We start from the raw sequence: 24,396 nt of genomic DNA on the forward strand, positions 1-24,396 counted from the left end.
ATTAATAATAAAAACCCAGAGTCAGATATAGGGGTTAATGTTGGAGATCAGAGAAGCAAAGCGGCCAGCCACTACAAAGTTCTCACCTCAACCAACGCTCAGACGGAAGGGGTGATCCTGTCCTCAGATTGCATCCTCTCCACCAAACCTCAGACTGCACTGAGCTCCTGTCTCCTTCCACCTTATATTCCTCTCTAGAGTTGAGATTAAAGGCGTGGGATCCCAAGCGCTGACGCCACCTTTGTGTGAGCTCTGTTTCTCTTTCAGACTGGTTCAATTTCATGTAGTTCAGGGTGGCCTTGAACTAACAGAGATCCATCTGCCTCTGTCTCCTGAGTGCTGGGATTAAAGGTGTGTGCCACCACTGCCTGGCCTCTGTGGCTAACTAATGTGGCTAGTTTTGCACTCTGATCTTCAGGCAAGTTTTATCTGTTAGATCATCAGCAGAATATCACCACGGTAGCTAGTACAATACTTGTGGGAGAGTATGCCTGCAGACTACAACTTTGTTGCTGCGCAAGCGCGCGTGCACGTGAGCGTGCGCGCCTTTAATCTCAGCAGTTGCCCATCATCTGCCACCTACGAGTGATTCTGTTCCGGGTTCAGCTCCTTGTATAGTCACAGTTTGGGGGGTTTGTTGTTTTGTTTTGTTTTTTCTTAACCTGTAGTTAGCTGATCCTAACTTCCTCTTGGGGAAGGCCTGAGCCATTGGTGGGTTAGTCAAGTTTATAGTTTTGCCACCAAACATGGAAGTATGAGATGCTTCCAAAAATGCTCTGAATTCTAGATACAATCCCCACTTTGGTTTTTCGGGACGGGGTTTCTCTGCATAGCCCTGGCAGTCCTGGAACTCGCTCTGTAGACCAGTCTGGCCGTGAACGCTGCCTTCTGAATGCTGGGATTAAAGGTGTGTGCGTGCCACGGGCACAGCTTGATACACCCCTTTCTGTCCCTACTGCAGAGGGGTAAAGCCACTTCCCATTGACAAGCAGCATGAATTGTCCAACCGGTACAAATGATCTTCTCTGTTTATTGAGCCAGTGGCACAAAGAGCTACAAACATCCTCATGGCTATCTTAACGTCCAGTTCAACAGAATCAGTGTTCCTCCTAGAGGAAGATGCCTAAAATGACAGTCAAGGTGTAGGCCTTTAATCCTAGCACTTGAGAGGCAGAGGTAGGAGGATTTCTGTGAGTTCAAGGCTAGCCTGGTCTATGCAGTGAGTTCCAGGACTACATAGAGACCCTTTATAAAAAAATAAATAAACAGCTAAATGGATAAATGAAAATTATAGTGGTAAAATTTTGAAATGAGTCTAGCCTCATATTACTCATCCCATATTTAATTGCATGGCCTTTTTAAATTGAAAAATGTTACTATATTCTTATTTATTTATTGGTGCATATGTGTATGTGCACACGAGTATACACATGTGTATGTGGAGGTCAGAAGACTACTTGTGGAAGTCGGTTCTTGCTTTCCACCATGTGAGTCCTAAGGATTGAAGTCAGCTGGTCGGCTTGGTGGTAAGCATCCTTACCCGCTCAGCCTTCTCATCACCCCTTCTTCCATGTTTTTTGAACTAGGTTCTCACTCTATGTTCCAGACTGACTTGGAACTCACAGAGACCCACCTGCCTCTGTTTCCCAGTGCTGGGATTAAAACTGTGGAACCTTCTTTTTTAAATTGAAATCTATTCTTTTAAGTCCATACTAAATGCACGTGTGTGTGTGTGTGTGTGTGTGTGTGTGTGTGTGTGTGTGTGTATGTATGTAAAATGGGTTTTTCAATTACCAAGATGGATCATCCAGTAAAGGCACTGGCTGTGCAACCCTGACAACTCAAGGTCCAACCCTGGAAGATCAAAGCAGCGATTTGTCTCCAGAAGGTTATACACACACAAAAAAATAGTCTTTTTGAGGCAGGGCATCATCACTATGTAGCCCCAGTTAACTTGAGTTAAATTCACTGTGGAGACCAGGGGTGGCCTGGAACTCATAGAGGTCCCCCTGCCTTTGCCTCCTGAGTGTTGGGACTAAATGATGACAGCAGGAGGTAGAAAATGGCTACTCAAGAGTAAAAAGATTCCAAGGAAAAGCAGCCAGTTTATTTCTCTAAGCTAAAACCAGAAATATCTTTGGGCCTCTAAGTAGATTGTCTTTCCAGAGGCCAACAATGCAGAATATATTTGGGGACTCTGGACCCTTACCTGATTTCTAAATGACTTCAGGGTGGAAGGTTAGAGTAGAAAAAATCCTGGTCCAAGGAATGGAATCTCTGGCCTGGGTGGAGACCTAACATTCCAGTCGGTTCACTTTGGCTAAGGACCACCTCTGGGAAGGTGTAGTTACCTTAAGCCATGCTAAAGAGATAAGCGAATAATTGGCCCTTTTAGCTTTCTTTCACATCCTGGGCTTCCTTACACACTCTCTCTAAAACTTTCTCCCAAGTGGCTGCTTGTCAGTCCTGTGTCTGATCTCCACACCATCTTTTTCCTCTTTTCTCCATCCTCCTCCAGGCAGCTGCTGAGGTTTTATAACTTGCCTGACCTGAGGTTTAAACTCTAATAATACTGCCTTTGTGCTTCCATTTGACTCCATTCTTGTATTTTTGCTTGTGAGCTTAGCCTAGGGCTGCTGAGCCATCTCTGCAGCCCTAGATTCCATTCTTAAATTCTTTTATCAATGACACTAAGAACCCCAAGGGGAACCTAATTTCCTTCACATGAAGATACGTGCCACCACAACAGGCAATTTTAAAGTTTATTTTTATTTTATGTGTATAGGTGTTTGCCTGCATGTATGTCTGTGTACCATGTGCAAGCCTGGTGCTGTGTGAGGCCAGAAAAGGGCACCAGATCCTCTGTAACTGGAGTTATAGATGATTGTGAGTGCTAAGAATCAAACCTGGGTCCTCTGGAAGAGCAGCCAGTGTTTTAGCTCCTAAGCCATATCTCCAGCCCCCAGTTTAAAAAAAAAATAAATGTGCTCATGTCAGGACATATACTAAAATTTGGAAGGTACAGAGGTTAGCATAGTCTCTGTGCAAGGATGATACACAAATTCATGAAGCATTTCATAGCTTGGTACCTAAGAGTACTCTGACATCATAAGGTCTATGAATGTTGTCCTATACCATCACCTAGACGTCAGCTGATACATCTCTGCTGCTGTCATTTCACAAAAATTAATTAACTGATAAAAAAAAGCATGCCTAGACTTTTCTTATTGCAAGGATGAATACAATGACCCCATGACCCTTATGAAAAGGAATTAAATCCGTAAACCCTGGTCTCCATTAGTAAGCTGTCTTTCATAGCTCACTGTGGACTGTGGTCTGTTTCTGTGGATCTTCGGGGCTTTGTATCATCATAGAACCAGGTAACGTAATCCACCCAGAGTCTAGATAGTCTTGTTTCTTTGGTAAGTAGCCACAGGCTGTGGTGAAGAACAGGAGCAAGGTCCTGAGAGGCTCCCATGAACTGGGTCATAGTTCAAATGGGGTCTCTTTATCAGCAGCTTTTCAAGTTTTAGTTTATCAGATCAAGTAAAACGTTAGTGGGCTGTACAACCCTATAGACCATCTGGGCCACTGCCTGTTAGGCTGACGTTCCCCACCTTTCTGGTGGCCAGCGCTGCCATGGCTTCTACCACTCTGGGATTGGGTTATTACTAGTGTAACACAGGAGCCTGTTTCATCAGTGCCATCTTACACTATCAGTGCACCTGCAGGGGACAGCAAACACCTCACTTCCGATACCGCCGGTGTTCCTCTTACCCAAAGCTGTGGTGAAAGGCCTGTCCTCTGTAAGATTGATCTCATGCTCTTTCCTCATCAAAGCTTAGGATCCTCCCTTCTCAACTTCACCAATGATCATGTATGTTACCCCAATTTACAGGAGAGATTATTGTGTTGGCTTTCATCAACCAACTTAGCAGACCGAGGGCCACTCCAACTTGAGCTTAGGTATTGCCTTTTTTTTTTTTTTTTTTTTTTCCTTTTCTTGTTGCTTCGAAGAAGTGTTCTGATAGAAAAAACTCAGGGCAGGAGAAAGGGTTTCTTCAGCTCATAGTTCCAGGTTAAAACGCACCATGGGTGGGAAAGTTAAGGCATCAAAGCTTGAAGCAGCTGGTCACATTATGTCTACAGTCAGAAAAGAGCATGGTGTTCTCACTTGCTCCATTTTACACGGTCCAGGATACCAGTCCTAGAGATGGGAGCCACTCATGGTAGAAGGATCTTTCCACCTCAGTTAATCAAGATACCCCACAAACAAGCATGCCTAGTGATTCTAGATTCAGTTAAGTTGATTATTAATACTAACCATCACATAACTGAATGCATAATCTCTGGTGCTGAAAACACATCAGCAATTATTATTACATCAATTTTCACTTGCTCTGGAGTTCAATGTCAAGCAGAATTCCTGTCATGATAATGCATATGAGAAACATCTTCTGATTCATTCCTCGTAGAAGCTTGTCATCTGGCATCAAGTGTCTTATCTTCCTGGAGCATGCTAAGACCTGACTTTCGCTCAAGGTCTGGAAGCTAAATGATGTTGATAGGTTCTTGCAGGGCTAATGTCTTTATGGTGAACTTGATATAGGACCTTCAAAGAAGGTATGGCCAATCTGCTAACAAAGGAGAAACTAGTTCAGCAAGCCAGGGAGGCTCAAGGAAAAAAAAATTAGGTTAGGTGTAAGGCAAGGCCTCGTACAGGCTAGTCTGTGCACAAACCCCCAAGTATCCAAGGATGACTTTGAACTCCTGAGCCTCTTGTCTTCATCTCCCTAGTACTGAAGAATTTGCTGTTCAGAATAATCACATATATCCCAAACTACTAAAATGCCCTCATTCCAATGTTCAGATAGAAGATCAAATAAAGTCACAAAGTCAGCTTGCATGGGAATTTGGCAATCCATAGGATCAAATGCTGGGACCAAATGATTTGTTAGTTTCTTCCTATAGCAACAGGAATGAAGAAATTCCTTCTGAGCACTGAAGTCTCTAGTTTTCTGACCCGTCATTTTAGTCTGCAAACTCTTCAGGGGTCTTAGCCCTCCCTACAGGTCTTTCCATCGGAAAGGCCTAACTAACTTAGCAACTATCTGGTCTACCAAAGACCTGCCCGTAACAGGCACTTCAGTCACCACTGATAGTTTGGGAAGACTGTTTCTTATGTCTTCCCTAAGACCCGTCGTTTTCTCTTTTCCCCGTGACTGTAAAATCATCATCAAGTTTATGTATAAAGTCCCAGGTTTCTGTCTTTGGCAGTAAGTATCCTGAAGATGCTTTCACTTCAGCATCTGTTAAGTTTTATCCAGGGAAACAAAATATATTCAATATACCAACAGCATACTCAACTATTTCAAGTAAAGGAAGATTTAATTCAGGAATGGGTGCATATCAAACCATTGTAGAGGGAAGGAACAGGGAAGGGGAATGGAGGGAGGGGGAGATCCATTTACCCAATAAAGATAGGTGCTGGGATACAGCTCACTACTAGAATCCTTGCTAGCAGGTTGGAGGCCCAGGGTTTGATTCCCCCATCATATTGTATCTCAAAGTGTGTGTGTGGCGGGGGGCAAGAGAGATGCCTCAGTGGTTGAGAGACTCCCGGCTCTTATAGACTATCTGAGCACCCACATGGCAGTCCACAACCGCCTGCAACTCTGCTTGCAGGGGATCCGATGCCTACTTGTGACTTCTGAAAGCATTAGCATATGATGCGTACACATACAAACATATGTGCGTTTGAGAGCGCACGCATGTGTGCGCACGCACATGCACACACACAAACACAAACACATGAATAAAAATAAAATACATCTTCATGAAAAAAAAGATTAAAGCGAGTCAGTAAGAGGTTTTAGAGGCTGTGTTCTTTGCCCAGAATTTGATAACAGTTAAAGAACCTTCATTTGCACATAATGGTTCTCATGACATGTGACACTAAAACCAGTGAGTGGGGAGCAACTAACTATTGGAGTCTTCCTTCTGTCTCAGTGGATTGGTCCAGGAACTTCACGAATTTTAGGGCTGCCCACACTGTCCGTACCACAACGGGCCCTACACGCTGCCAGCGGGCCCACGCAGCATCCTGAATCCCACATCAGCATCCCGAACCCCATGTAAGAAGTGAGATTGGGGACCTCAGGTTCCCTGATATCAGACAAGGGGACTCCACCCAGTTGCTGAAGAGCAGAGAGAAGTAGGAGGAGGCGGGAGAAGAGGAGGAGAGAGAAAGGGAGGGGCCTGCCTCGCCCCCACTCCCCGAAATCCACTCTCATTGGCTAAAGGCTCCCTGGCCCCATCCTACTGCCCGCCTTCGGGCGACGCTTAAAGTGTGCGGAGCAGGTGTCTCCAGTGGAGGACGAACTTTGCCAGAGTTAGTGCAGTACGCTGCACCCATTCATTGCCTGCAAGCGTCTATCCTTCGGTCCGGCCCGCAGTCGTCGGGAAGGGAACCCAGGGACTGCAGCGGTCACTGGGTCCAGAGGAGGGCCGGAGAGCACCGCTGACCCTCGTGGGCTAGGGAGGTGACGGCGGCTGCGTCCATGCAGCTGTGTGCCAGTGCATGGGGGCTGCGCCTGGGCCGCGGCGTCGGGAGCGGCCACCGCCTGGCTCGGGGCGCGGGCTTGAGTTGGGCGCCGCAGCGCCGGAACAGCAGCAACGGCGGCGGTGGCGGGGACCGCGGCGCGGCTGGGGCCTCGCGCCTCCTGGAGCGCCTCCTGCCCAGACACGATGACTTCGCTCGGAGACACATCGGCCCGGGAGACAAAGACCGGAGGGAGATGCTGCAGGCGCTGGGGCTGGCGGTAAGGCCCTCCACCTTCCACCTTGCTGGGGCTCAGCCCGCAGGGCCTCCGGACTCCCACCTTGCTTCCTCTTGCGTCCCGGGCCCCAGTTTGGAAGCGAGCTCGCTTATTAGTCTTGGTGCCTCCTCCTATCTTAACTTTTCTGCTGTTCCCGCTCTTCAAAAGTGTATTTTAAAAATGTCCCCAACTCCAAACGAACCCCAATTTTGCAGGAAAAGGAAGAAGAACCCCTTCTTAGAGTGCATCAATCCGGTCAGCTTCAGTTGCAGACTAAAATCGAACCCGGAGTGGCGGATTTACCACCCGGTTCCATCATTTTTTTTTTTTTCCTTCCAAAAGATTTCTGTTGCCTGAAGTTCCCCTTTTAAAAGAAATCCCAATTAGACGATTTAGATGAGATTCCTACCACCCTTTGATGATGAAAAACACAGGGGTGGCTCTCTTAATTCAGGCATTATAACTCTGCTTGTCGTGCTCACCAATTTGCGTTTGTTTTGTTGTTGTTGTTTTGTAAAATTTTAGAGCATTGATGAACTCATCGAGAAGACGGTCCCCGCCAGCATCCGCTTGAAAAGACCCTTGAAAATGGAAGACCCTGTCTGTAAGTGGCCGGGAGGACCTCCTGGGGCTCTGCTTGTTCCGCCTTATTTGCCTCATATAATCCCTAATGGTCCGCTTTGAGGTAGGATTGGTCAGGACTGAAAACATGCAGTACTTAAGAGCCCTAAAACTGGGATTTTACTTCCCGGGAAGAATTCATGCATCTCCTTTCGTGGTCTGCATCCCTGGCCTGCGGAGGCAGGTACCTACAAGCTTCTGCAAGGAAGGCCATGCCAAACACGTGTGGCTGACTCTCTGCTGCATTCACCCCCACCTGAAGGACTTTGAGGTCCTTTGAGCTGGGAATGTCATTATCTCTATAGATCAGGTGAGACTCAGAAAGGACAAAGGAATCACCTAGGCGGTGCATTCATTCGGAAGGAGATTTAAGACTTCTCAAAGTTCTTTGCTTTTCTTTACAAAGTTTCAAACTGTTCTGTCTTGCACCCACCCCACCACACACACACACACACACACACACACACACACACACACACACACACACACACACCTACTGAAAGGCAGTAGTGCTTTGCAGACTCCGAATGATTTTTCTAGAAGAGCACACAAATATGGTTTATGCTTGATTAAGAAATCTCAGGCAATTTATAGACCTTCCTGTTTTAATTTTAAAAAATTTTGCCTGCATTTATCTGTGTGCACCACGTGGGGTGTTGGGTCTTTTATAAACGGAAGTACAGAGGTATAGTTGTGTTGCGTTATGTGGGTGCTGGGGCCACACCTGAGTCCTCTGCAAGAGCCGCAGGTGCTCTTAACTGCTGAGCCATCCCTCCAGCCTCCTCAGTAGAAATGTCTTTTAATGCTCTAAATATTGTTTGGCGGGTATTTTTATATGGTATTGACTTCTACTAGTGTGGGGAAGAATCTAGACGCCGAGGGCGTGGTCAGAGTTGAAGAACTCTTTAAGAAAGGTTAAAACCACCAAGCTCCTTCACATGGTTATGCTTAGGATAGAAATACTTCTCTTTTACTAAGGCAATTGTTTTGTTTTGTTTGTTTGCTGTTGCTGTTTGGTTTGGTTTCTGTGAGAGGGAATATCAGAAGCAAACCTGATTTTCTTTTAAAAGATGATGCTAGCCTGTTCTGGCTGCATCTGGGGAATGCTGTGCCTCAGTTCTACCCTTGTCGCTGTTGGAGTCCAATAGCAGGGAGCTTGCTCACCTGCCTGAGACCCAGAAATAGCCACAAGCTGCAACTATCTCAATTTCCGGAAATCAGAATTCTGAGCCATCAAATGTGGAAAAAGAGAAGAGGTTGCCTTGTTTTTGAAACAAAGACTTTCTTGCAGCTTAAGCTGGTCTCAAATTTGTGACTTCCTGGTCTTTACTCTTATGTGTACTACAATGTGGAACAACTGTATTTATTTGTTTGTTTCTGAGCAAGCAGTTCTGTGGGTGTGGTTTGTTTCTGTGTTTCTTTTTCTTTTTTCTTTTCTTTTTTTTTTGGGGGGGGGGGTCTCAAGACAGAGTTACTCTAGCTTTGGAGGCTGTCCTGGAACTCACTCTGTAGACCAGGCTAGCCTTGAACTCACAGAGATCCGCCTGCCGTTGGTCCCCCCCCCCCCCAGGATTAAAAGCACACACTACCACCGCCCAGCCTGTGTGTTTCTTTTTTAAAGTTAGGGCCTCACTGTGTTGCCCTTGCTGGTCTAGCTATGTAGATCAGCTGGGATTAAAGGAGTGTACCACCATGTCCGACCCTAGTTGTATAGTTTGAAAGGAAGCCATTGGTGGATATTTGTGCAAATAAATACCTTCTGAGACTTTAAAATACAATATGCTCTAAAGTAAGATGTCCTTTTCAGAGTGTTAAAGCCTGGAAAATTAGTCATTATTGTCTCTTTTTCTTTTCTTTTTTTTTTTTTGCTTTTTTTTTTTTTTTTTTTGAGATAGGGTCTCCCTTCCTATCTCTGTAGCTGGCCTGGAATTTACTTTGTAAACCAGTCTTATCTCAAATGCAGAGATCCACCTACCTTTGCCTCTTGAGCGCTGGGAGTACTAGGCTTAAAAAGATGAACTTGTTTTGTTGTTGTTCAGTTCAGGTGACTAATTTTTCCATCAAGCCTACTCCCCCTAACCCCCCCCCCCAACCCTTGAAACAGGTTCCCAAGACATTGCAACTTGAGTATAGAACTTAAACCTAGTAGCTTCTGAAAGATTTTAGGTGGGTCTGTCTGCTTAGTCTGAAGTGACTTGGAGAAAATATTGTAGAGTCAAGATTCCCACCGCCCCTTTTCTTCAAAGCTTACTTTGGAATAAGGAACAATAATGTGAGGGTTAGAGCTGCTGAATTCACAAGACTTGGGTGTTTTACTCTGCTCTGTCATGCCTAATGAAGAGTTTCTGTTGAGGAAAGCCAGTTGATTCTTGCTGTCTCCAGTGGGAGCAGTTTGGAGTGAGGCAGCTTTATTCAAACCTTGCTTCCTATGAGTGCTGATGCTTTTGTATACTTGGGAGGAATTGTGCAGCAAGGATTGGTCAGCCATGGTGGCTGTAGGAGCAGGTTGCTGTCTTTAAGAGCCTCATTGTAAGCAGTGAGATACCACCGGGGTTAATTCTTAAGCGTAACTGGCTAATCTTAAACATTTATAAAGTGCTTCCCATGAGCACTTTTGAAAAGTGACCTCTGTGTGTTACTTATTCAGTCCTCATCATGACCCCGCAAACTAAGCTGGTCTTTCTCACTCTCTGTCCTCTCTTTTGGAGACAAGAGTCTCAACTGTGTTGCCCAGGCTGGTCACAAATTTATGGACTCAAGTGGTTCTCTTATCTTCCCTTCCCAGGTATCTAGGACTAGAATCCCTCACCATCATGCACAGTCAGTATCCCCTTTAAAAGGGAAGAAACCAAGGTGTGCAGAGGCCCTTTAACTTGTCCAGGTTCTAGCTAGTGACCTCGAGATGGGAGCAGGATGCAAACTCAGGCCATCTGTCTCCACCCTCAACATTCTCCACATTCACACATCTGTCTTCATGGTGTCCCAGGAAAAGCAGGAACTCTTACCCTGACTCTTCTATGGTACACAAAGCTAAGTCACATTGCAGTCACCCTTGCCATGTGCAATCTTCCCCAGCTAAACGAGACATCACGATGAGGGCTAGGGCACAAGTATGGGAGCTCTCAGTTCTACAATTAGGGTGAAGAAGTGTAGTTAGCATTGCGGGCCAGTGCTTGCATGGATGGGAAGCAACCCCTTGGTAACAAGCCTGGAGGATGATCCTGTAGGCAGAGGGGCCAGCTAGTAATGGACAAAGCATAAAGGGTCCCAGCAGTCTGGAAAGAGAACTTTCCTCTCAGACACTTCAGAAAGTGCCTTGAAAAATACCTTTATCTGTTAGTCTCTCAGTAAGACATTATTCAAAGAAGCAAGCAATGCCACTCAGTTCAAAATCCTGTTAGCTTAGTTCCTCTCAGGTGAATTCCCCTCCCCCCCAAGCCACCACCTTGCACCCAAATAATAAATAAATTAGTTTAAGAAGTATATTTTAGTGGGAACATTGGTGTCTCTTAAATGGTGCAAGCTGTCTTTTAATTATCTTGTATTCCTGCAGTAGTATCTAGTAATGTTATAATTAATTAAAAAGTACGCCAGAAACCAAGCGGATGACTTTTAGTCATGCTCTGTTTTGCTGTGTAATATTTCCAGTCAAGTCATCTCAGAGAAGCCAGATTAAACTAGCCCAAACTAACCGGACAAACAGCATAGAGATTAAAGTTTACACAAAATCTCACACTTCTTTTCCTGGGCATGCTTTGGGAGAGAGAGGAGAAGCAAACCCTCTAACTTCAACTTATTCCACGGGAGCTGAGCTGTCAGAATGAGAGTTCTGATGGGCTTGTGAGAACTGAGTGTCCTAAGATGTGTCGCCAGAATGAATTTTTAAATAAATGTTTAATGGAGTGCAGTGATCAAGGGAGGGACATTATGCAATGTGGATAAAAGTGATGACTTTATCACCCCGGAGGGTTATGTAGTCCCTGAGCTGAGCTGAGCACTTAGAATGGGCAGCTATCCTTCCCAAATCAGTCTTGCCTATGGGGTCCTCAGTCTATCCTGAGGCTCTCTTGGCTATTTCTGGCTTCTCCCTTTCCCAACATATACCTCATTTATAACTAGAATCATTGAAATTTTTTCATCTAATAAATATCTGGGGCTATAAAGAGTAAATGACAAAGTCAAGGTTATTTATTCTGAACTTATGGCAAGAATTAGACTTGAAGCTGGGCATTGGTGGCACATGCCTTTAATCCCAGCACTCGGGAGATAGAGGCAGTTGGATCTCTGTGAGTTCGAGACCAGCCTGGTCTACAGAACTAGTTCCAGGACCTCCAAAGCCACAGAGAAACCCTATCTCAAAAAACAAACAAAAAAACAAAAAAACAACAACAAAGAATTAGACTTGAATTTTGGGGAATTAAAAAAAAACGTTTATAGTGTGGGGGTGAGTGGGTTTTGAGAATGTTCCAATAGGAGGCTGTTGGCTTCCAGGACACTATAGAAGGGTTAATGAGAGGTGTAGTGATAAGACACAGCTTCAGAAGAGATGTGGTATATATGGCTTCCTCTGATTGTCCCTGAGCTGGAGGTGGTCTTTGCAATGCTAAGAGTCAAACCCAGAGCCCCTGGACTGCTAAGCATCCCAGAAATTCCAGTCTTTATGAAGTTTATTTTTAGTATTGAACTTTTCTTGTGTTTTGATATATAAAACCATGCTAACCACACTGTTGGAAGAAATACCTAAATATTTCTTTTCCAAAAAAAGAAATTATGTGTGGGGTTGGGGGTGGGGTGTGGTCGTGAGTGTAGATGCCCTTGGAGTATGAAGAGGGGTGTTAGACTCCCTGGAACTAGAGTAAGCAATGGTTTTGAGCTGCTTGACCTAGGTACTAGGAATGTCTAAGCCATCTCTCTAGCCTCCATCCTCTTAAAGAGACATGGAACCCAACCAGAATCAACAAAGATGGATCTAATTTTTTTTTTTTTAATTTATGGGTTGGTGAGGTGGCTTAGTGTGTAAGTCTGAGCAATCCCCAGGACCTCGAGGTAGAAGGAGAAAGTGAACTGCACAGATTGTTCTCTGACATGACTTTCTCATCTTCTCTGAGCACACACAAAGTGCAAACTAGTCTTTTAATGATCATATTTTACAGGAGTAACATTCCTAACATTGTTTTTAAGTGAACTGTTCTAGAAAAACTATGGGTGATCCATTGCTACTTAGAAAGATTGCTCAGTGGGAAAGAAACAGGATTTGGGTCCCAGCACCCACATGGCAGCTTACAACCACCTGGAGCTCGGTTCCCAGGGACTTATGGTGTGGGCAGAGGTGAAAGTGTAAAAACACATGGCTGTTTGAGGACTGGTGGATCCGCTGTACCTCACTAGCGGTCGGGAAGATTGTAAACAAGGAGTGAGTTACCGCTCTGCAGGATTCAGAGCCAAAAAGTTCATGTGGCATATGTTAGATATGAGATGGTTCAGTTCTCCCCAGAAACAGACACCGAGATGATGTAAGTATACAAGAAGGGGGAAGCAGAGATGGCAGGAGCCCTCAGGCTGCTGCATGTCCGACCCTGGTGGAATGAACAGAGGTGACAGGACACTGAGCAAAGAGACTCTTAGATGGCTGTACAAATCTGGAAGAGGTAGGCGTTGAAAAGCAGAGAGAGCTCAAGAGAAAGATGTGAGGTGACGTCATAGACTTAAGAGAGTCTGCAGTGACTTCATGGGAATAAGTGATTTCCCCGATGGAACGAGGAGAAGAAAGGCTTGATGTGCCAACGTAGATAAAGCATGCAGAGGGGGGCAGAACAGTCAGGCAGTGTCACCAGGGTCAGGAAGACAATTCTCCACAAGACCTGCGGCCCCTGTGTTGCATACTGGGCCTCTCTTATGTCCAAGAAGGAAGAATGTGCACAGAATCAAGAATGCCCCCCTAGTGTGGTAGAGTTTGGGAGCTGCCTGCTTGGGGTTCTCTTCGCATGGTAAGCAGGAAGAAAAAGACTGAATGAGGCAAAAGTGGAGTTTCAAAAGCATCAGCATGTCTGTCTGGGTGGTAAAAATGGAGGTCACCCCTCACAGAGAGCATGATGAGGTCAAATGGCATTGATTCTGCCAGGCATCATTTAGTAATCCCGGAGCAAGAACCAAGCATTGAGTACAAATGAGGTTGAGGACTGGCATCCTCAAGTGCCAAGTACTTCAAGGTCTATCAGTCAGCTCGGGTCACTGGGTTCAGAGAGAGATGGAAAGGCTCATCTCATCTGCCTTGCACCTAGAGTTTCAATGATCAACTTCATGAAACGGGTCCAGGACAGGAAGAGCGCACTGATTCTCAATCAGAGGCTCTGGGACAAGTGCTAGATCCCAAGGTTATGCCCCGCTCTCAGTATCTGCCTTCTGATTTTGTGTGTCTTTGGTAAACCACCTGCCCAGTAGCTCCATGCCTTGCTTTATATATGTTCTATGACCGATGAAGACTTACATCTCTTTTAAGATTTATCTAAAGTTATGGCCAGGCATAGTGGCTCATGCCTTTAATAATCCCAGCACTTGGGAGGCAGAGGCAGGTGGATCTCAGTGAGTTTGAGGCCAGCATAGTCTGCACAGTGTCCCCCCCCCACCCCCCCCCGCAAAAAAAAAAAACACCAACAAAAGAAAATATTGGGGGGTTTTTTTTGGTTTGTTTGTTTTTAATTTATGTGCATGTGTGTTTGTGTGTGCACTTAGAGGTCAAAAGAAGGCGCTGGATTCCTGGAGCTGCCCAGTGTGGGTGCTGGAAGTTGCTCTCTCATTCTCTGCAAGAGCAGGAAAGCCCTCAAAGCCACTGAGCCCTCTCTAGCCCCTTAGATCTCATTGTCACTGCTCAGGCCTGTTTCTCTTATTAATCCCTGGATATTTTTATAATATAAACTGAGAGTTTTAGTAAGGATTCCCCATGCTGATTAAACTATGATGAAACCTCTGAAAATCTAAAATTATTAGAGGCAATGATAGGAACTTTGCCAATAGTGTCAAGTTTCCATTTATGAATGTTTTTCAAAAGCTTTTACTGGGAGGAATATTGTTGAACCACACATGAAGACAGTTTTCATAGCAGCCTACTCTGGATTCTGTAATAGGTAAGTTATTAGGTGTGCTGAACTACCTGTATGGGAGGCCTTAGGTGATTTTCATTGAAGCATACCATTCATGTTCCTGCCTGCAAAGAGATTACAGTTCATTACTTAGTGAGATTATAAATTAAGCCAGATCTCCGCATTGACCGTTCCTTTGATCTGTAAAAAGTTGTCATTTGCCTTTCCCTCAGGCAGAGTAAGTTGTTCGAGTTGAGCTCTTAGAACATACACTTCCCCTTGTGCTCTTGCTCTGCAGGCCATAACAGTGTGCCCAGGAGGCAGAAAAGAGGGAAAATAAACCCTCCCCAGATTCTCATGTCAATCTGGCCATCTGGCCTGACTATGAATACATAGGTCATCTGGTGTTCTAGATAAATATTATGAGTTGCAATGTTTCTCTGTTTGCTTAAAAAGAAAGAAAGAAAGAAAGCTAAATAGAGACGCCATGTTGGAGGGCTCTCTGAGAAAGGAGAGATTTGAGTTTGAGGAGGAAAATAACAGACATGATGTCCCTTCATCTTCTCTCCACCACTGTGGCTGCTGTTCTGTTGATCTTGAAGCCCTGTGTCTTTCAGCTGAGCAGGGCCCACTGCAAAGGACTCTGGCATTTGCAGATGTGAAGGAAGGAGCCATCAGACACTCAGAGACACGAGAGGTGGTGATGGTGTGAGGAGTCAGGTGGTTGCTAATGGAAGAGTCTGACCAGTGGAGGATGAGGGAAGGAGGAGTAGGGTAAGGGGAGGTTAACCTGTGTGTTGCTCCTGTTACCTGGCCACATAGTAAAAACCATGTGATTTTTTTCATATTAATTGTCAATCTGACATCGTCTAAGCTCATCTGGGAAAGGAATGTCTAAGGGGGAAGAATAGGTTGGCCTGTGGGCACATTTGGGGCAGAGATCACCTTGATTACATTAACAGGAACCATGATTGGAGGCACCATTCCCTAGGCAGGGGGTCCTGTGTTGTTTAAAAGTGGGAATGATGATCAGAGCAATGAGGCTTTCCTTTAACAGCTCTCAGTTCTTGACTGTTGACTTGAGAAGAGCGAATGCCTCAAGCCTCTGCTGCCTTGACTTCCCCACAGTGACTGCGACTGAAATTGTGGGCCAAATGTACTCATTCTCCCTTAAGGCTGCCTGTAAAATGTTGGGTATTTTTTATCCATGTAACAAGAATTATCTAAGGGCCTTCCATTTGAGTTCCCATTCTACAGAGGCCAGAGAATCTGGTGTGGTTTGGCTTCCTGTAATGAAAAAATTCTGTGATTGAACAGACTTTGATCATGAAACCCTCCACTGCCCAGGGAGGAAACTTGACACCAACACATACATGGACAGGTGTGGCAGGGGGTGGCTTAAGCCATGTGGTTATGGGTAAGATAAAAAGGGTGATATAAATGTCTGGATGCGATGAAAACAGGGCTAAGTTTTTAAACATTCTGACCTTTCCTCAGAAAATCATAATACACAATATCACTCAGGAAACTTATTGCATTTATACCTGCCCCTCTCCCCCATGGTTCCCACATGGATATGCATGCTTTGGAACCAGGGATATGCATGCTGGCAAGAAAAATCTGCCAAGGCAATCCCCACCCTCACAGTCTGTCTCCAGCTTTCCTCTTCAACCGGTGGCAAAGAAAGACCTTTCTGAAACTGGTGACATTGTCTGGGGAAACTCAAATATGAGTGTGCTGGTTGTCAGCACTGATGATTCCCTTGGAGCCTTTCTTAGTGTCTTGTCGCGTGTAGGAGGGTGACAATGGGAGGGAGACTTGACACTGCTTGCTGTCTGCTCTATTAAGAAGCTGCTGGCTGGGCTGCCTGGGAAACAGTGTCACTCATGGAGCTTCGACATCGGTCTACTTCACAAAGACTACTGCGTTGCAGGAGTGATGTCACCACTTAATCTTTATCATAAACCATATACGCTCATTGTCCAGAACTCAGAAGCACAATATTTTTCAAGGGAAATTTACCAACTTTCTGTGAATCATCCCCAAGATGCTCCACTCAGTTCAAGCACGAATATGTTTATCTTCTGTTGTTATTATGTACTTTGTGTGTATGTAGGAATATGTGTGGAGTTCTGAGGACAATTTGCAGGGGTGGATGGGACTTGGTTCTCTCCTTCCACCATGGGGGTCCCAGGGATTGAACTCAAGCAGGCTATCAGGCTTCGCAGCAAGCACCTTTACTGGCTGAGCCATCCTACCAGCCCTATTGTTTTGTTTCCTGGAGACTCTAGTTAGTTAGTTCAGGTTGGCCTTGAAATCAGGGCAGTCTTCCTGGCTCAGCTTCTTAAGTGCTGGGGATTACCGCTCGTATCTATTAGTTCTTTAAGAATATGAATGATGCTGGGCGTTGGTAGAGCACTCCTTTAATCCCAGCATTTGGGAGGCAGAGGCAGGCAGATCTCTGTGAGTTCAAGGCCAGCCTGGTCTCCAGAGCGAGTGCCAGGATAGGCTCCAAAGCTACACAGAGAAACCCTGTCTCAAAAAACCAAAAAAGAAAAAAGAATATGAATGATTAAAAAAAAAAAAGTTTAGACATTCTCAGGGTAGAATGCTTGCTTATCATGAACAAGGACATTAAGTTTAATCCCTTATACGACACACAGACACATACACACACACACACACACACAGAGAGAGAGAGAGAGAGAGAGAGAGAGAGAGAGAGAGAGAGAGCACATAAGCACATAATCATGATCTAAGCAGTGTATAGGACCACAGGAATGCCATCTTTAGATGACAGGGACAAAGCCAAGCATGAATATATCTTCCTATATAATTAAGACCAAAAAAAAAAAAAAATAGGTTTTGTCATGAGTTACACAGAGAGCATGTGTTCAAGTGGGCATATGCTTAGACAACAGCACACCATCTTGACTCACTTTCAGAGAATTTCTTTTTTTGTTGTTTTTGTTTTGTTTCTTTGAGACAGGGTTTCCCTGTGGCTTTGGAGGCTATCCTGGAACTAGCTCTTGTAGACCAGGCTGGTCTCGAACTCACAGAGATCCGCCTGCCTTTGCCTCTGAGTACTGGGATTAAAGGCGTGCACCACCACCGCCCAGCCAAGAAGAGAGTGCTTACCTGACCTGGAATTGAACCCCAGGCCTCAGGGGTGTGAGGGCCGAATCTTAACCACTAGACCACCAGGGAGCAGCATTTCTTGTACAGAGACATTTATCTGAAAAATCTCAACAGCCATAGCAATGGGCTAAGTGTATAAGACCTATGCTGTTATAAAATGTTTCTTTGAATCAGGTGTGATGGCACACACCTTAATCGCAGCACTAGAAGACACAAGCAAGCAGATCTCCAAATTTGAGGTCAGCCAGGTCTATTTATCAAGGGTTCCTTCCAGGTCAGCCAGAGCTCCGTTGTGAGACCCTCTCTCAAAATGAAAAGAAAAAAATTATTTTGTGCAGAGTCCTGGATATTTTGGGCACACAAAGTGAGGAAGCTGCTATTAGGAAGTCTTTCTCATTTGGAATTACATAAGGAGGAAGAAGGCGTACTCAGTGAATTCCAAGAAGACGCTGCAGTCCCCTCCTGGAGCCTCTAGAAAGCAGAGCCCCAAGGGCGCTGAACTCTGTCCTCTGGCCATCAGGACCAGGGCATTATGCAATGATCTGAGGCAGAGGCATAAACAGGTTAGGAGCAGGTATTTGTTCCACAAGAGAAAAAAAAAAAAAAAAAAAACCCTGCTGCTTGGATCTGAGAAAGATTGCTTAAGCTCCTGCGCAGTTGGGGGTGCACTGCACACAGTCCAGCAATCCTGCAGGGCTGAAGGCTAATGAAAACGACAGCTTGTCTCCAAGTGGTGGTTCTTTTTTTTTTTTTTTTTTTTTTTTTTTGTTCCCGTGAGACAGGATCTCACTGTGCAGCTCAGTCTGGCCTCTGACTCACTATGTAGCCCAAACTGGACTTGAACTCATGGCAATCCTCCTGTCTCAGTCTCTGAAGTGCTAGGATTAATGGCATGAAGTACAGTGCCTGACCTCCTCATGGCTTTTAATGGATGTCGCCTTCCTCATTCTGTCTCACTTCTCTCTTAGTTATTTTAATTGTTCCCCACTCAAGAATCAGTGCCTAGGAATTCCTGTGCCTAGGAACATGGTCTTTGTGTTAAGTTGGGAGGAAAAACTCGAGGAAGGTGCGTGCACCTTCTTGTTCTGGGCTCTGGTGTGAGAGCAAGGGAATCTGTTCTTTTCCCTCTTTCCTTTGTCCATACAGCTTCCTGGGGATGGGCTTCCCAGGGATCGGGTGCCACAATCTCTTGTGTGTGGTCTTCTCTTACTAGGTATAAGGCAAAGGCTGCCACTTTGGGATCAGAGATGTCATATTTTCTGTAGAAAGGGAGGCACTTTCCAAGGCACATGAGAAGTGGCAGTGACAGGCACTGTGTTCTTCCAGTGGAAATTAGATTTGATTATGGCCCCAAATTTAGTCCTGGAGACATGGTTCTGCTCAGTTCCATCTCTACTGGTCCATAGTCGACCTCTACATCTCTATGAATTTTCCCCTTTCTCTCATCTTCTTCCCTTCTTTTGCTGTGTGGGCACACAAGATGACAGCTAACTCTGGGCTTCTAAGTACATTGGGATGCCTCTTCTGCAGATATACTCAAGTGACATTTTTCTGAATGGGTATGAGAAATAACAGTGGTGAAACATTTGAAGCTAGTAATACACTAAGCTCTGTGTTCGGAGAATGGTTTTCCTTATGTGTGGGTGAGGAAGCCTGAGGTCTTCGATTTTTATCATAGCAATGTCCTAGCTTCTAGTTGGGGAGTTCAGTTATGATAGCAATGGATGACTGAATGGGAACAGCTCCTCACAGCAGTCACACTTTCGGGAGCGTGACCAAGAACTGACTGTTTTAGTTTAAGTTTCCAATTGCCGTGATAGTTAGTCTAACCAAATCATTTAAAGGGAGAAGGGATTTGTTTGGCTCAAAATTCTAGGTTCCCAGTCCATCTTTGTGCAGAAGTGAAGGCAGCATAGCAGGAATGTGAGGAAACCCAGCCACGCTGAATCGACCATGGAGAGCAGAGAGTGGTACATTAGTGCGTGCTTCATTAATGCTCCTTCCTGGAGGATTCAAGAATGTGTCAAGTTACCAATACCCTGTGCTGGGGATAGAACCCAGGGCTTGTGCATTGCTGTATTACTGAGCTACAACCTCAGCCCTTTGCTTTTTAATGACAGCCTCTGCCTTCAGAGAGCTAGCAATCACAAAGCCACAGCATGGCTGGCTTACATACTAACTATGGTACAGGTGTCTATTATCTTGATGGACAGGACATAAAACACTCTATTACCTCCCTTTGTTTTCAACAGAAAGTAAAAGAGTGCATAAAAGATCCGGCTACACTAAGTTCGCACAGGAAAGAAATCCTATTTACACTACCTGAGTAGGAACAGAACCAACATGAACTTGGTAAATTTGGTTTTTCCTGTAGGTAGGTGTGAGGATACAGAAGGAAGAGAGATGAGAACTAGAGACTCTGGCAACTGGAGTTCAGTATTCCCCCATTACATCATCAATTATTAAAGGTTTGATTGTGGCTCCTTAACTATTCTAGTTTAGAGTCCAGGGTTTCTAGAAATGTCAGCATCTCCCTTGGTAGTGTTCAAACTTTCCCACTTGAGATTTTTCACAATGTTTATGTTTGTTTTAATGATGATCTCATTATATAGATAGCCCTTGCTGACCTGGAACTTGCTTTGTAGACCAAGCTGCCCTTGAACTTACAGAGATCCGCCTGCCTCCGCCTCCCAAATGCTGGGATTAAAGATGTGCACCACCATCCTCAGCTTAAAAAGCATTTTTATGCTTCTGAGTATAATTAGTTTGTTCCTCATTTATGCTGAATTGCCTTTTTAAAAAAATCACACAAGCCAGGTGGTGGTGGCACACGCCTTTAATCCCCCTCACTTGGGAGACAGAGACAGGCGGATCTCTGAGTTTGAGGCCAGCCTGGCCTACAGAGTGAGTCCCAGGACAGGCTCTAAATCTACAGAGAGACCCTGCTTGAAAAACCAAAAATAAATAAATAAATAAATAAATAAAATAAAAAATAAACATTTTATGGGTTTCTTCACATTAAGGTTTCTGCTCCCTTTTTTAAAGTGTCTTAGTTCCTATGTCAAGTGAAAAGACAGTCCTAGCATTTATCCCCTGTAAGATTGTCACTGGATTTAGTCTTACCTGGTCTTGAGAGTTGGGTCTTGTTGGACTACTTATAGGGAGTGAGATAATAGATGATATCTTCCTCCAGGGTTCCTAGACTACTCTCCTTGGGGAAGCTGGCCCACCTCTCTTACTGATCCTTGGGAGGGTCCTCCATTGCAGATCTATAGTAGAAACTGTCTTTCGTATTATTGGGAATGAACACACACACACAGCAGACATCATCAGAGGACTAGAAAATGAAACCTTATGAAAACGAAAATAAAGAATGAAAGAATAAAAAGAAAATTCCTGCTGGCCTGATGGCAGAAATCCAACAGCACAGCGGAACTTCTTCTACCAGGAAGGGCAGTAGCTTTCTGTTGAAGAAAACAGACCGGAAGTGACTGGCAGTGACTGGCCGTGTCTACTCTTCCAAGGGAAGAGGTCAATAGGTTGATTTGGAGCTCCTGTCCTGCCTCTGACCTGCTTCTGAATCTTTGAATTTGAGTTTTAAAAGCACAATTTTGAGGGGCAGCAAGATGGCCTATTAGAAGGATGCTTGCTGTGTAAGCTTGGAGACCTGGGTTTGCTCCCAAGAAGCCATGTAGAGGTAGAAAGGGAGGGCTGAGTCCTTGAAGATGTCCTCAAACCTCCACACATGAGTTGTAGCAGGCATGCGCACACACACACACACACACACACACACACACACACACACACAGAGAGAGAGAGAGAGAGAGAGAGAGAGAGAGCACATTTTTCAGATAATGTGACTTAATGAGAAAGGTGGGTCCATAATTGTGGATCTTGGCACAGTAGCTATTTTTCTATCTGTGAGGCTCATGTGTTTCCACAGATCACCCCTTTTCCACATAGTAAAGAGTCCTCTGTGCTGAATGAATTGTATTGGTAGTCTGAGTAAATGTCAAAACCTAGAGGTTTTCCTGAAGTTGAAACCACACTTGTCAAATTTGAAACATTTGTTGCAGTTATTTCTGCTCTAGTTCTTTCAAGACTCAACTGAGAAAACTAAAATATGAGGGGAGGGTTTCCCCAGTTCTTTGATGGTTGTGTCAAAAACTAATTCATCAAAGGGGAAAAAAAGCCAAGCAGAATCACTTGACCAGCATCCTGTGTGTGAGTGAAGGTGCTTGCATGCCATGCATGGCACATGCGTGATGGTCAAAGGACGCCTTCCCACAGATCAGTTCCATCCTGCTACTGTGGATTCTGGGGATCAAACTCAAGTCTTTAGCCTTGCATGAGAAGCATTTTTACCCAGAGTCACCTTGTCAATCTTATTTCTAAGCAAGTCAATAACATTATATTAGTCTTTGCCAGGCATGGAGCCAGCCAGAACAGAACTGCTTATGCCACCCAGTTCAGTTATTTGTGGAGTATGACTTCAAGATTCTCCTGCCTCCCCAGGATTAGACTGTGAAGATGAAACAGCAATGCCCAGAGCAGATCTTTTTATTTGTTTATTTGTCTTGAGACAGGGTCTCCTATGTGGCCTTGGTTATCTTGCAATTTGTTATGTAGACCAGGCTGGCCTCAAACTCAGAGGTCCTCCTACCTCTGCCTCCAGAGTGCTGAGATTAAAGGTATGTGCTACTATGCTGGACTCAGGGCAGGGCAGATCTTGGGACTGAGTAATTGATTAGGGCATTTGCCCCAGTCTCCTTGAGGTGGTGTGGGAAAGCACTACGCCTCTGCATTTCTTCATTTTTCTCTTCTTTTGATAACAGCGTTTCCCTATGCCACCTAGGTTGGCTTCGAAGCCTCCCCAAGTGTGTGCTGCCTGGTTTTTAGTTTTTAATACAATTAGAAACATAGTACCAGCCATAGATAGTGTCAGTAGATAAACATCTTTTAAACTATTTGGGCTGGTTACTTTGGGTGATAGAAACTTCATAATGTATGGAAATTTTTTTTTGTCTGGAGAAGACCTGAAGACCAGCCTGGCCTGCAGCTGTGGTTTAAGTGTCCAGTAGGGCCCATCTATTCCACAGCTTCTCTAGAAAACATCTGAGGCGATGTCTTTATTGTTCTGCTAAGGTTGCTGAAAGTCAAACTGCAATCTGGATGGCTCAAGCAAAAGGAATTTGTTCTCTCTTAGGCTGAGTTCAAATGCAAGGTGTTGACAGGTTGGTTCCGTGTTGGCACTCTGAGGAAGGATCTCTTCCATTCCTCTCTAGCTTCTAGTCATTGCTTCGATTCCTTGGCTTATCCATGTATGACCATAGTCCTATGTAAAACAGCATTCTCTTTGAGTGAAAAATGTCCAGTGTGCCCAAGTTGCCATGTTGGATGGAAGATGACCCTGATCAGTAAGACCTTGTTTTAATTTGATTATGTCTGTGAAGTATCCATTTCCAAGCAAGGTTACATTCAAAGATACCAAGATTATGATTTTGATGTATTGTTTTAGGAGACACAATTCTATTAACAATACATCCATCTCCTTCCTGGACTGTGGTGCTAACTTTTACCCATGTTTCTCAGTGGCCAGAATCTTTTCCCTGTGGGCTCTCCATACCTTATATAGAATGATCTTCCCATGATACAGTCGTATTCTCCGTCGAATTTAAGGGCTAAACTCTTGATTTGGCCAGCAAATCCTTTCAGACTGCCCTCATTTGAGAGCCGGACCTTTACCCAGATGGCACAATGTGTGGAACCTGTCCATCTCGCACAGGATCTTAATTGAAGCAGGGTTGGCCTGCCAGGCACTGCTAATTAATCTCCTCTCCCACTGGGCTTTTGAATCAATCACTCTGCCCCTAAGAAGATTGTTTGGGAAGTGATTGGATTTTCTGCATTCAAGAATTTTATAATTCCTTGCTAACTAGGTCCCTCTATGGGAACACCAGTTGAGAGTTCATGTGAGTTTTTCATTATGATTGCTATTTTATATTTTGGGATACCAACTAGGTTTTGTTGTTGTTGTTTTTTTTTAATAGCACTTCAAATGACAGAGGGAAATATTCAGTTCAGTAGAACAATTACAAACAAAATTTAAGCCGTGTATTATATAAGCCCTTGCCTGCTTCCAGAGACTGTAAGACAACAGAAAAAGAAAGAAAGAAAGAAAGAAAGAAAGAAAGAAAGAAAGAAAGAAAGAAAGAAAGAAAGAAAGAAAGAAAGAAATGGGGGAGGGGAAGAAGGAGCAAGAGAGGTGACTCCGTAATTAGGAACCCTGACAGCTGCTGCAGAGGACCGGAAGTATGATTCCATGCACCCACAATGGGCAGCTTGAAACTGCCTGCATCTCCAGATCCAGGGGTGGTCAAACAGCTTCTTCCAGATTCTGAGGGTACCTTTATACACATGCACGCATACATACATACACACGCAAATACAATAAAATGATAAAGTTTACAACAGAAGAACATTACTGTGAGAAGACGCTTTGTTTAGAGGAAATAGAGCAGAAATTTTAAAAAATGACAGAAGAAACATGGAATTAGGCAACTGTTAAAGAATTGAATAAAGATGGATGGTGGGACACACACCTTTAAACTCAGCACTCGGGAGGCAGAGGTAGGTGGATCTCTCTGCCAGCCTAGTCTACAAAGTGAATTCCATGACAGCCAGAGCTACAGAGAGAGACCCTGTCTCAGAAAGCAAAGCAAACAAAGAGTTGAATAAAG

General features: G+C 44.6%; 1 protein-coding gene and 1 pseudogene across 1 annotated transcript in view; both read left to right on the forward strand.

Moving 5' to 3' along the window:
* Window positions 1-2,984: 2,984 nt before the first annotated feature.
* On the forward strand, window positions 2,985-3,085 carry LOC113834794 (annotated as a pseudogene).
* Window positions 3,086-6,560: 3,475 nt separating this feature from the next.
* The window catches only part of Gldc (glycine decarboxylase), an 87,017-nt gene continuing 69,181 nt past the window's right edge, over window positions 6,561-24,396 (forward strand). The window contains exons 1-2 of the mRNA XM_027406416.1: window positions 6,561-6,821; window positions 7,344-7,422. Coding sequence (XP_027262217.1) covers window positions 6,561-6,821; window positions 7,344-7,422 — 340 coding nt within the window. The remainder of the gene's footprint in view (window positions 6,822-7,343; window positions 7,423-24,396) is intronic.

The sequence above is a fragment of the Cricetulus griseus genome, chromosome 3 (assembly GCF_003668045.3).
Source record: "Cricetulus griseus strain 17A/GY chromosome 3, alternate assembly CriGri-PICRH-1.0, whole genome shotgun sequence".
NCBI classification, from domain to species: domain Eukaryota; kingdom Metazoa; phylum Chordata; class Mammalia; order Rodentia; family Cricetidae; genus Cricetulus; species Cricetulus griseus.